Here is a 12,683-nt window from a genome sequence, read left to right as displayed (position 1 = left end):
AGATGTTTCTCACCTATAGTCGTCACCACTGTGCCTGCAAAAAAGAAGGAGCTACAAAAGTCCCAGTTACTGGGATTTGTCGAGTTGCCTGAAGGATTCACCCCATTTTCCCAGGCATCCAGAATTACCTGCAAACACGCAAAACAGTTGATTTGAATTTTAATATAAGATCCATGAAATCTTAAAGGAAACAGCTATTTTTTTATTCACGCTAACCTCCGATTGTAATATTAGTATGTTTAGGATTTATTCGGTCAAAATGATGTCATGGTGTCGATGTAAACATGAAGATAACATTCTGTTTCCAGTATTAATAAAACCTTTTTCATCGTCATATTTACCCAACAATCAGAAATATTTCATCGTGACATTTTCATTGCTCTTGTGTTGCTTGTTTCTAAGAGGAATATTTAAGAAATTGATTTCAATATTTTGTTGAAAGGAAGTCTATTTTCATAACTTTTTACAAATATTGCATGACACATTTAAAAAAAATCTAATCTTAAAGGCAAAATTTAATTTTCGACATTTAACTGTTAAAGACCCACAAGGTGATATTTAGCTGCCGTCTGTTGTTCTGATTCCTCCATCTGAATTTCTTCACATTTGATGTTTTAGATATTTTCTTCCTGACATAACACTGTTTTTTATTTGAACATGTTTTAAATGAGTAAGAATATTCTCTCTGTTATCTTATTAAAGATTTAGTTTAGATCTGTTTTAAGCAGGTTATTACCTAATGAAATAGAATGAATACAGATAAATTAATGAAATGACCGAGACATGATTTTTAATATGAAAAGAAGTTGAATTGGATCTGACATGACTAAATACTGGGTCCTACATATTGCATGTATGGATTTCATGTTACATCATTAAATTACTGAACATGAATTCCTGAAGAAAGTGAGGGAAAACCTGAACAAACTTCTCCAAAGCCGGCACATCCAGGCAAGTATAATTAGCCAAGAAATTCAACTTTTCCAGCTGGAAGTGGTTCCGGTTGTTGCTCTCGGCTTCTCGCTCCAGCAGCTGGAAGATGGTGGCCCCAATCAGCAGGTAGGTGAAGTGGGCCAGAGTCAGAAGCACAGTCCAGCTCACTTTGACCTGGACCAGCTGGAACCTCGCCATCAACCTCCTCAAGTACTGGAACCAGGAGCTCGGAAAAAACAGCGACTTCAGAAAGGACACACAGTTCATGTGTTGATGAAACAGGCAGATGAGATGAGCAGATCCTTACAGACAGCCTCCATTGCTTGTTCTCCAGTGGACACAGGAAATCCTCCAAAGGGGGTCAAAAAGGCAGCTGGAACTGGTCGATCGAACCGGAGAACCTCCAAAGCTAAAACATCTCAACTCATGGTTCTTATCCTGACTGGTCAGACTGGATGTCGGGGTGGTGATCTGTGCGTTGCTTTGGTAACGGCTGAAGTCCTCCTCTCCATTAACGGCGACATCTGGACACACACATACACTTCCAACTCTTTCCACTGATCAGGAAGTGGCAGCAGCGTCTCGTCAGGAGAACAGAAGTTAATGTTTGACCTGCTGGTTGTTGGAGAGCTGATGCCTGAGCTTTTCCACAGCGCTGAGCAATGTGGGGGCTCATTTTAAGTCAATAACATGCAAATATCAAATTTAAATATCAACACATCAAAGCCATAAATGATTGGATTCCTTAATTGATGATGTTGACATAATGACTGTAGCCACAGCAGATGAATGGTGTCTGTTAGAATGTCATTCAGAGACGCGTTGATGGTCATGGGGGGGGGGGGGGTCTCCAAAAAACTACTGGATCTCAGCTGTCAGTCAAGGAGGGGAGTGTAGTCTGATCTGAACCTGATGGATCTCTATGGGTTTTTTAATTAATTTTTATTTCACTAGATATAGACACATCCATATAATACACATATAGATAAAGGCTGAGTGTGTTTTCAGAAACAAACAGAAACGTAAGTTATTCAAACTGATGTTGTGTTAACATAACTTATACATCCTTCTATCTCTTGATTCAAACCGATCTGGGGAGTAAAAACATAAAAAACATTCTGTTTGGAGGTTGATGGGATTGAAATCGCCTCAGAGCGCTCTCAGCATTCATTAAAGTTTGATTGATTGATTGATTCAATAACTAGTAACACATCGAACACCGTAGTTACACAAGTTAATTTAGCTGCTACACATACATAATCTCATCTGCAGCAGTGTGTGTGTGTGTGTGTGTGTGTGTGTGTGTGTGTGTGTGTGTGTGTGTGTGTGTGTGTGTGTGTGTGTGTGTGTGTGTGTGTGTGTGTGTGTGTGTGTGTCCTCCATGATGAACTGCAACCTTGCAGACTGATTGACATCATCTCTAGGCCTGTCACACGCAGGAGGAGGGGGGAGCAGAGGATGGGGGATGTTCTCTGCTCCTCAGTGAAGATGGGAGATGAAGAGTTAATAGAAACACGAATGAATAGTAGAGACGACACACACCCGTCACTCCTACACCCATTCATAGAACGCTAATATTCATGTCAGTCATGCATCATGTTCACAATGAGGGACTTTTAGATGAACCTGTGATCTGGAGGAAGTCTCCCATGTGACTGACAGACACCACGAGGCTCCGCCCACCAGGCTGCTCTGGATGCAAAGTGTGACGCTTCTGTCGAACGTCAAGCAAATGAAGGCAAAGGCCATGCAAACGGGTGTCCCGCGTCACACACACCCAGGTTAGGGTTAGTCACACACACCCAAATACAATCCATCCCTCGTGCGTGTGTGTGTGTGTGTGTGTGTGTGTGTGTGTGTGTGTGTGTGTGTGTGTGTGTGTGTGTGTGTGTGCAGCGACGACACTGACACGACTGGACCTCTTCATCAGCAGCTGCCACTGGAGGTGCAGTGAAGGTGGAGGGCACCAGGGGGCGGTGCCCCGCCCTGGCTGTGGCTGTATGACCTGCACTACAGTCAGCAAGGTCACTACATGAGGGGACACACCTCTGTGGACGCCGGCCAGTAATAGTCCATCTAACACACCTTTACTTCATCTTCACTCCTCATCTCATTTGACTTTCAAACGCTCCTTCCATCAGTGTCTGTCCATTCATCCATCCATCATCCATCCATCATTCATTCATCCATCATTCCATCCATCATTCCATCTATCATCCATCACTCATTCCATCCATCCATCATCCATCATCCATCATTGGGTGTGACTTACACGTATGTTCATATTTAGGGTATAATGATATGAAATGACTTCAGTGATTTTAGTCACGAGGATCAGGATCGCGACCCAAACATCAGAGGACAAGTTTGCGTCCATATTTAATCCAAGTGAAATCAGGGCAACGACGAAAACAACAACCTGTTAAAGAACCAAAAGACACGCCGGCTTGTGAAGCCTCAGGCTAATCAGCCGATTGGTTACAGGTGTGGACACGATCAACAAGTGTGGAGATGAGGCTCCGCCCACATGTTCGGCCCCGCCTCCTGCCACGCCCCAGCACAGCAAAGCACCAACACTGAACCAAGACAATTAGACATATTGAATAAAGAGCAACTTATGAACAAACTCTTGGAAACAGTTATTTGTATGTTGAGGACAACCTGTGTAACAAAGTAAATATAAATGTTGGACTGCATCAGATGAAGGTCTGTGTCACTTCAAAGAGTGAGGTAGTATCGGGGGGGGGGCTGCCCACTCATCACATGTTAGGCGTGGAGTTTATTTTTTTCTATTATCTAAGAAATATATTTTATTCACTTTTGATTGGGTGGATGCTGCAGATTTATGCGTTGAGCTGACATGTACCCCCAGCTGCCGTCAGCTGTTGTGATCTCAAAAGGAACCAGACGTGAGTCCAGAAGTCAAAACCCAAATCTTTTAATCAGTCCGTATTCCAACTCAGAGCTTACAATCCAGTGGGACATCCAAAAATCGTGGTCGAAAGGGCAAGGGGTCAAACACCGAAACAAGAACAGACAAGGCAAGGCTAAACTCGTGGTCGTACAAAAGGCGGTCGAGGAATACAGTAACAGTAGGCATACACAGTACTTTGCTCAAGGGACTACTGCCTACGCTGTGACAGCGCTGAACAGAAGTGAAGAGCCTTAAATAGGCAGGCCAGGGTGCTAAAGTAGTCTCAGGTAATGACAAACTAACTATGGGAGGAACTAAACTCGGATTGGCTGAATACCAAACGAAACATTCAGGGGAAACAAACCAGGTGCAACAAATCACTAAATGTGGCAGAAACAAAACCAGAAAAGTACAGGAACTGAACCCATAAAATAAAATACAAAAGACAGACAGACACAGACCATCACACTAGCTGCCCCCAGCTACCCCCAGCCTGAATGTAGGGTAAGTCCCTCAAACTGTTCCTACTCAATTCCTGGTTCTTGTATTCGGTCTCATTATTCCAGAAACAAAATTTAAAATAAAATAATAAAATACATTAACTAAAGATTTTATCGTGTCATGAACATTCTTTTGTTTCTGAAAATAAAATTACTCAGGTACTGGATGCGTAATATTATTATACATATTATATGTGTGTATATAATATTATTATAATGACACATTTAATACCAGTGTCCTGATTGGACGCTTCACCTCTCCTGGTGTCGTTGGGCCTCCAGCAGATCGTTCACTACAAACGACCTGTCTGACATTGATGTCACATGAACCACAGTCTGATGTGAACCACCTGGATGATGTAAGCAGACCTAAAGCACAACCTGTGTTACACCTTAAATAAAGGGAAGCCAGGCAGAAATTTGAAAGCATTTGTCATCGTTCCTGTCAGCTCTTCCTGTCGGCGTTCGTCTGCTCCGTCCTCCCGTATCTAAAGACAACATTTGTTCACATCAAGCACCGATGTGAGCCGTGATTTATGTCGCTGGGCTCACGTCCAGGAGATCAGCAAGTGTGTGTGTGTGTGTGTGTGTGTGTGTGTGTATCAGCAAGTGTGTGTATCAGGCATCAGCAGGTGTGTTTGGCAGTGCTGTTGTTTTATGAAAATGTCAAACAGGTTTTGAAGAACATCTGACAGACGTCACAAACACACGTGTTTCAGATGTTTCATCAGATGGTTTCTACCGAGGAGGGCCTGAAATAAGAGGAAAGAAGAATATTAGATATTCAGCTCATACACACACACACACACACACACACACACACACACACACACACACACACACACACACACACACACACACACACACACACACACACACACACACACCCTACTACAGGTGTTATTATAGCTAAACTACAGGTTTCACTATAATAACAGTCTGTAGTGTTTTGTCCCATCGACCCCTCCCTGAGAACTCACCACACACTAGTGTAATAAAGCTGATGTGATACACAGTTCAGTTACCAAACAGCTGAGCGTCCATCAACACAAAGTTCCTAAGGAGCGTGATTTTAAAGACGGACTTTTGATTAAATGGGGAAACACTGAAAGGGAAAATTGTGTCACTAAATCTTGGTGAACATCTATATAATGAACATGTATACCTAAAACACAGGACAATCAGGTCAACTCTAAAGTGCAAAGTAAAGAGTTACACAAAGTAGAGTTACACAAAGTAGAGTTACACAAAGTAGAGTTACACAAAGTAGAGTTACACAAAGTAGAGTTACACAACACCATCCAGCCCCGGCTCCTGCAGGATAAACTGACCTCCATGGCTGTGGACCTCTACCTCATGAGCTGGATCACGGACTACCTAACGGACAGACCCCAGTACGTCCGTATGGGGGACTGTTTGTCTTCTATGGTGACCAGCAGCACGGGGGCGCCACAGGGGACCGTTCTCTCCCCCATTCTCTTCACCCTCTACACATCGGACTTCAAGCACAACTCGGATACATGCCACATACAGAAGTACTCCGACGACACTGCGATAGTGGCATGTATCCTGGAGGGTGATGAGGGGGGGTACAGGGCATTGGTGGCTGTATGAGGGGGGGTACAGGGCATTGGTGGCTGACTTCGTGGAGTGGTGCCAACAGAACCAGCTCCATCTCAACGTCTCCAAGACAGAGGAGATGGTTCTGGATTTCCGGCGGGCACCTCCCTCTCCACAGCCAGTGATCATGGAGGGCAGTGAGGTGGGGGGGGTAGGAAACTATCAGTACCTGGGACTGCAGCTAGACAGCAGACTGGACTGGTCACTCAACTGGGACTGTGTGTACAAGAAGGGGCAGAGCAGGATGTACTTCCTGAGGAGGCTGGCCTCCTTCAACATCTGTCCTGAGCTCCTTCTCATGTTCTATCAGTCCGTAGTCTCCAGTGTGCTGTCATACGCCATTGTGTGTTGGGGTGGGGGGGCCAGGAAAAGAGATATGGACCGTCTGAACAGACTCATCCGCAGAGCGGGCTCAGGGGTCGGGTTGAGCCTGGACTCTGTGGAGACAGTTCTGGGGAGCAGGACCATGTGTAAATTTAAGGTGAACAACACCAGCCCCCCCCCCCCCTACACACCACCTTCTCCCAGCAGAGGAGCACCTTCAGCGACAGACTGCTGTCACACAGCACCTCCACAGAGAGGCTGAGGTCCTCCTTCGTGCCCCGTGCCATCAGGGGGTACAATGACTCTCTCAGGAGGAGCGGGGGGGAGGTGGGAGGTCAGCACGGGGTTGAATGGATTTAATTTAATTTTATACTGTTTATATTTTAGTTATAGTTTACTATATGTCCTGTTAATGCTACATGTGTCTGTTAGTGTAGTGTCTGTCCTGTGGTGTGTCCTGTTTAGTTTTTGTTTTTTCCTGGTGTTTGGCTGAGCAGTGGATATGTGTAATTTCCTCCGGGATTATTAAAGTATTAAAATATCTATCAAAAAGTACAGTTACACAAAGTAAAGACTTACACAAAGTAGAGTTATATAAAGTAAAGTTACACAAAGTAAAGAGTTACACAAAGTAAAGAGTTACACAAAGTAAAGAGTTACACAAAGTAAAGGGTTACACAAAGTAAAGTTACACAAAGTAAAGAGTTACACAAAGTAAAGAGTTACACAAAGTAAAGAGCTATATAAAGTAAAGAGTTATACAAAGTAAAGAGCTATATAAAGTAAAGAGTTATACAAAGTAAAGAGCTATATAAAGTAAAGAGTTACACAAAGTTACACAAAGTAAAGAGTTACACAAAGTAAAGGGTTACACAAAGTAAAGTTACACAAAGTAAAGAGTTACACAAAGTAAAGAGTTACACAAAGTAAAGAGCTATATAAAGTAAAGAGTTACACAAAGTTACACAAAGTAAAGTGTTACACGTGTGTGTGTGTCTAACAGGGAGAAGAATGCTGACATTCAAACATTCAGAGAAACAAACATGAGTGATGCTGAACTCTAACAGGTGAAGGGTGGAAACAACAACAACAACTCTGGAATCCTTTTCACATCATAATTAGTAGATGAAGGTGAAGTGTTGGAAGGCATCCTGCCACCAGAGGGCAGCATTGAACATTAAATTAATATAGTGTCACTGTGTGTGTGTGTGTGTGTGTGTGTGTGTGTGTGTGTGTGTGTGTGTGTGTGTGTGTGTTACCTGTCCTGTTGAGGAGCTTCTGTCTGGCCCTCACAAAGGCCAGGATGTCAGAGTCCACCTGCTGGTCTCCAGTCAGAGGAACGGAGGACAACGATTGGTCGGTGGCGGTCAGGACTCTGAACAGAACATACGTGTACTGTAGATTTCATCGATAGGGGTGTGTGTGTGTGTGTGTGTGTGTGTGTGTGTGTGTGTGTGTGTGTGTGTGTGTGTGTGTGTGTGTGTGTGTGTGTGTGTATGTGTGTGTTGGGGGCACATGTTTACCAGTCAGAACATCCTACTGGGAAATATTTGAAGTTGGACGCGGGACATGTTCACTAAGTTCTGCTGGTTCAGGTCAAACTAAAGCTCTTGTTGAGACAAACCTGAGTCTTATCATGAAACCTCTGCTGCTCTGGTGAACAGTAACAACACATCCTTCACACTGTTCACTATCGTTTCAGTGAAACGGTCACAGAGGAGCCGCAGGTTTTGGTCCTTCACAGATGATGATGACGATGATGATGATGATGATGATGATGATGAAGATGAGGTGAAAACATCATGAATGAACTGACAGAAATAAGTTTTGGAAATTTGCTGCTGTTTGTATGGAACCAGTCAGTCAGACATGTGGCCTGTTTACTGACTGTTTAGTGACTGTTTACTGACTGTTAATGACTGTTTAGTGACCACTCAGTCTACAGGTAATCAGAACGAGAACATTTACATTGACTGGGGGAATCTCACCTAAATCCTGGAGGTCCAGGCAGAGATGGCGGTAAGGTTCCATGTGGTGATCCTGTGTTGCACGCGGCCGCGGCCTCTGGCTCTGATTCCTGCCGGGGACAGGAAGTCTCTGGATCAGAGGTTAAAACCACCAGAAGCCAGCAGAACACACACGAACAGAAGATGTCAGGTTGTAGAAGCAGAACGCTGAAGGAACAGAGCTGGTCTGATGCTGGACGGAACAGGGTTTGGGTTCTGGTTCAGGTTCTGGTTTGGTTTCAGGTCCGGGTTTGGGTTGGGCTGCTTCCTGTTTGGAACACCTGTCTGACTTCCTGTTCTCTCCAGCTCTCCTTCAGTGATGAATTCCAAACCATCGTCAGATGTTCTTCTGTCTTTCGCACGAGGAGCAGTGGTGTCTTCTGGTCACGTGTTCTGATCACCAAACATGTCAAACTCTCCAAGAAAAACGTGTGACAACACCAGAGTTTTATGGACATTGATGTTTTTCATAATGTGTAAGTTTCCAAATTGAATTTTTCAAGCATCTGCAGAACTTGTCTGAAATAACTTGAACTTTTCTTAAGTGACACGGTGTTACTCACTGAAGGTCAAAGGTCAGATCTAAAGGGTCTTGGTGTACATCCTGGAGCTGCATTAACATAGTTTATAATTGTGTTGATGTTTTTTTGTTTGCTGGCATCATTTTTAAAATGTCTCCACCTTCTTCAGATGTTCAGGAGAATGCTTCACCTTACCTTCCATAAATAATCATAACCTTGAGTTTATGGGTGAATTCTTCCAATACAGAAATATTCATCAAGTGTGGATGAATAAACAGTGAGTTTTATCCCTGGGGGCTCACTTTTGGGGGCTCATGTTTGTCCCTTGAACAATGTAGAAATACATTCCTCCACGTGGCCCCTCCAGTCACCCTGTGGAACGGGGGCTCAAATGGTCCCAGTATTATCCTAAAAGCCTTCAAACATGGATCAAGTTACAAACACGGAACTACCATGACCTCAGAGCCACAGAGAAAAACACACAAAAGAAAACGTGTGTAGATACCGTTTACTGCCACCAACAGTGTGACTGAAACACTGTTAAGTCATACAGGAGATGATGTGGTTCTGGTTAGGGTTCGGGTTAGGGTTCGGGTTAGAGTTTGGGTTTGCGTTAGGGTTAGGGTTCAGGTTAGGGTTAGGGATTATGGTTAGGGTTAGGGTTTGGGTTAGGGTTTGGGTTAGGGTTAGGGTTTGGGTTAGGGTTAGGGTTTGGGTTAGGGTTAGGGTTTGGGTTAGGGGTTAAGGTTAGGGTTTGGATTAGGGTTAGGGTTTGGGTTATGATAAGGGTTTGGGTTAGGATTTGGGTTTGGGTTAGGGTTTGGGTTAGGGTTTGGGTTCAGGTTAGGGTTCGGGTTCGGGTTAGGGGTTATGGTTTGGGTTAGGGTTCGGGTTAGGGTTCGGGTTCGGGTTAGGGTTAGGGTTCGGGTTAGGGTTAGGGTTCAGGTTCGGGTTTGGGTTTGGGTTCGGATTAGGGTTCGGGTTAGGGTTAGGGTTCGGGTTAGGGTTAGGGTTTGGGTTTGGGTTAGGGGTTAGGGTTAGGGTTAGGGTTCGGGTTCGGGTTAGGGTTTGGGTTAGGGTTTGGGTTTGGGTTTGGGTTAGGGTTAGGGTTAGGGTTAGGGTTTGGGTTAGGGTTAGGGTTCAGGTTAGGGTTAGGGTTAGGGGTTATGGTTTGGGTTAGGGTTCGGGTTAGGGTTAGGGTTTGGGTTAGGGTTAGGGTTTGGGTTAGGGGTTAAGGTTAGGGTTTGGGTTAGGGTTAGGGTTTGGGTTAGGATTAGGGTTTGGGTTAGGATTTGGGTTCGGATTAGGGTTCGGGTTAGGGTTAGGGTTCGGGTTAGGGTTAGGGTTCGGGTTTGGGTTAGGGTTAGGGTTAGGGTTCGGGTTCGGGTTCAGGTTCGGGTTAGGGTTAGAGTTAGGGTTAGGGTTAGGGTTAGGGTTAGGGTTTGGGTTAGGGTTAGGGTTAGGGTAAGGGTTAAGGTTATGTCATGCAGATCAGTAGGGACAGAATGATACCTCCACCCTGAAGGCCTCCTGGCTCCACAGCTTCTGGAAGTCCTTCTGGAGCTTGACCTTTGCCCTCTCCAACAACAGCTGAAGGTGCTCAATCTCTGTCCTCAAGGCTTTGAGACGACCAACAGTGCTCTTGTAACTGTCGACACATATTTTTAAAGCTTTATTTATCTAATGGTACGTCTGGTCGTTGTACACGAGGTCTCTGGAGAAACAGTTAAAACACAGCTGAACTCTATTTACGTCTTCTTTTCTTGCTCTATTTGTCTGCACAGGTTTTCATCCACCGGGTCGACCTCCTCTGCAGCCTCTGAGTGGTTTCCCATCACACCTGTGGTAGAGTCAGAAGGTACCACGAATTTAAAGAGAACATTGAACACACCGTGGAAAAACCCTGGACATACAGCACAGAATGTATTCATTTCTATTTCATGTCCAGAAGCCAATGAGTGTGTGTTGTGTACATAAGAAACATTGGATTCAACAATTCAACTTCTGCTTCTGGATAACAGAGAACAAGAAAACCCCCTAAAAAACCTCTGGCCTCTGAACTGGGGGAGATATTTGTGTGTTTTACGACCACGTTACCCATCAAAGCGTTTGTCACTGAACAAAATAGTCCTTCAGAGTAAAGGAGGGCGTCTTGGAGCTGAGGCCCCCTCCTGCTGCGCAGACAGAACAGCAGGGCCCCCACAGTTTACCCCTCCATTCAGCATCCAGAATACGAACAGAGACTTTGAGATCTCCTCTGAGTTAAGCCCAACCAAGCATCCACCCATTGTTTCGCTTTGACACCGGGTCGACACCTGTCCAGGTGTGATCTTACCTTGAGCCGCCCTCTGCCTCCTCTGCACCACCAGCTGTTTCTTTAACTCATCTGATAGGGAAGAAACACAAGTAGAACATTCAGAAAACTGTTCTTTTTGTTGTTGCTCATTGTATTAGAGGCTCAGTTCCTCCAATCAGAACACTACAAATGCAGCGTTAGCACATCGGGGGCAAACAGTTTGACCCCACAGAGTTCAAGATGTGACCAGTGGGCCGGCTGAGGAGCAGATGATGGAGTTTTTATGTGTATTAATGCAAATGACATGAAACATTATATAAGCACAAAGTGAAAGCGCCTTGTGTTCAGATAGATGGATATATACTTTAATATACTGTATAATAATAATAATAATAATAATAATAATAATAATAATAGACCTTTATTGTCCCACAGTGGGGAAATTTGTGCGATCGTGGCAGCAGGGGGGGGAGGGTCAAACATAAATAGTTAAATAATATACATACATATTAACATCTGCAACATATGAAATTTACATATTCACATATTGGAAACATATTAACATATATCATATTATCTGAATGTACATTATATTCACACACCAAAAAAGAATATACACTACAGGCTGATGTTTACACTGCTCATCCAGAATTAGAACGTTTTGTTCTTTGAGTTTGGTGAGTTCTTGGAGTTCCCTGAGTTCCCTGAGTTCTTTGAGTGGTCTGCTGGGAGGACTGCTGGTTGTACAGTCTGACAGCCGTGGGCAGGAAGGACCTGCGATAGCGTTCCCTCACGCATCTCGGGTGAAGCAACCTATCGCTGAAGGAGCTCTCCAGTGATGTCAGTGTGCCCTGTAGAGGGTGGGAGTGGTTCTTCATCATTGATGACAGCTTGTTTGTCATCCTCCTCTCCACCACCACCCCCACTGAGTCCAGGGAGCATCCTAGGACAGAACCCGCCTTCTTAATCAGCCTGTCCAGTCTCTTCCTGTCGGCCGCAGTGATGCTGCTGCCCCAGCAGACCACCCCATGAAAAATAGCTGAGGCTACAACTGTGTCATAAAAGGTCTTTAGGAGTGACCCCCGCACTCCAAAAGACCTCAGCCTCCGGAGCAGATAGAGTCTGCTCTGAGCCTTTTTATACAGAGAGTGGGTGTTGGTACTCCAGTCCAGTTTATTGTTCAGGTGAACACCCAGGTACTTGTACGAGGACACCACCTCAATGTCCGTACCCTGGATATTCACCGGTGTAACCGGGCAGAGTGATCGCCTTTGGAAATCCACCACCAGCTCCTTGGTTTTACCCGCGTTGATCTGGAGGCGGTTCCGCTGGCACCAGTCCACAAAGTCCTGAGTCAGTTCTCTGTACTCTCTATCGTCCCCATCGGTGATGAGGCCGACGATTGCAGAGTCGTCAGAGAACTTCTGCAGGTGACATGTGGGGGAGTTGTAGGAGAAGTCTGCAGTGTACAGGGTGAACAGGAACGGAGCCAGAACCGTTCCCTGAGGTGCCCCTGTGCTGCAGACAACTGTGTTCGACACACAGTCCCGGGTCCTCACGAACTGCAGG

At 44.9% G+C, this 12,683-nt stretch overlaps 2 protein-coding genes across 2 annotated transcripts in view; both read right to left on the bottom strand.

The window, feature by feature from the left end:
• The window catches only part of LOC137611319 (potassium channel subfamily K member 16-like), a 1,946-nt gene extending 815 nt beyond the window's left edge, over positions 1-1,131 (bottom strand). Inside the window, exons 1-2 of the mRNA XM_068339449.1 lie at positions 919-1,131; positions 14-128 (exon numbers count right to left, since the gene is read on the bottom strand). Coding sequence (XP_068195550.1) covers positions 14-128; positions 919-1,131 — 328 coding nt within the window. The remainder of the gene's footprint in view (positions 1-13; positions 129-918) is intronic.
• A 2,753-nt stretch (positions 1,132-3,884) lies between these two features.
• Positions 3,885-12,683, bottom strand: part of kif6 (kinesin family member 6) — a 54,139-nt gene continuing 45,340 nt past the window's right edge. Inside the window, exons 16-21 of the mRNA XM_068338978.1 lie at positions 11,154-11,204; positions 10,571-10,658; positions 10,331-10,466; positions 8,280-8,368; positions 7,551-7,666; positions 3,885-5,099 (exon numbers count right to left, since the gene is read on the bottom strand). Coding sequence (XP_068195079.1) covers positions 5,086-5,099; positions 7,551-7,666; positions 8,280-8,368; positions 10,331-10,466; positions 10,571-10,658; positions 11,154-11,204 — 494 coding nt within the window. The 3' untranslated portion in view covers positions 3,885-5,085. The remainder of the gene's footprint in view (positions 5,100-7,550; positions 7,667-8,279; positions 8,369-10,330; positions 10,467-10,570; positions 10,659-11,153; positions 11,205-12,683) is intronic.

This window comes from Antennarius striatus, chromosome 17 (assembly GCF_040054535.1).
Source record: "Antennarius striatus isolate MH-2024 chromosome 17, ASM4005453v1, whole genome shotgun sequence".
Lineage (NCBI taxonomy): Eukaryota > Metazoa > Chordata > Actinopteri > Lophiiformes > Antennariidae > Antennarius > Antennarius striatus.
Note: the sequence above shows the minus strand (reverse complement) of the source record. Positions and strands in the feature narration are given on the sequence as shown.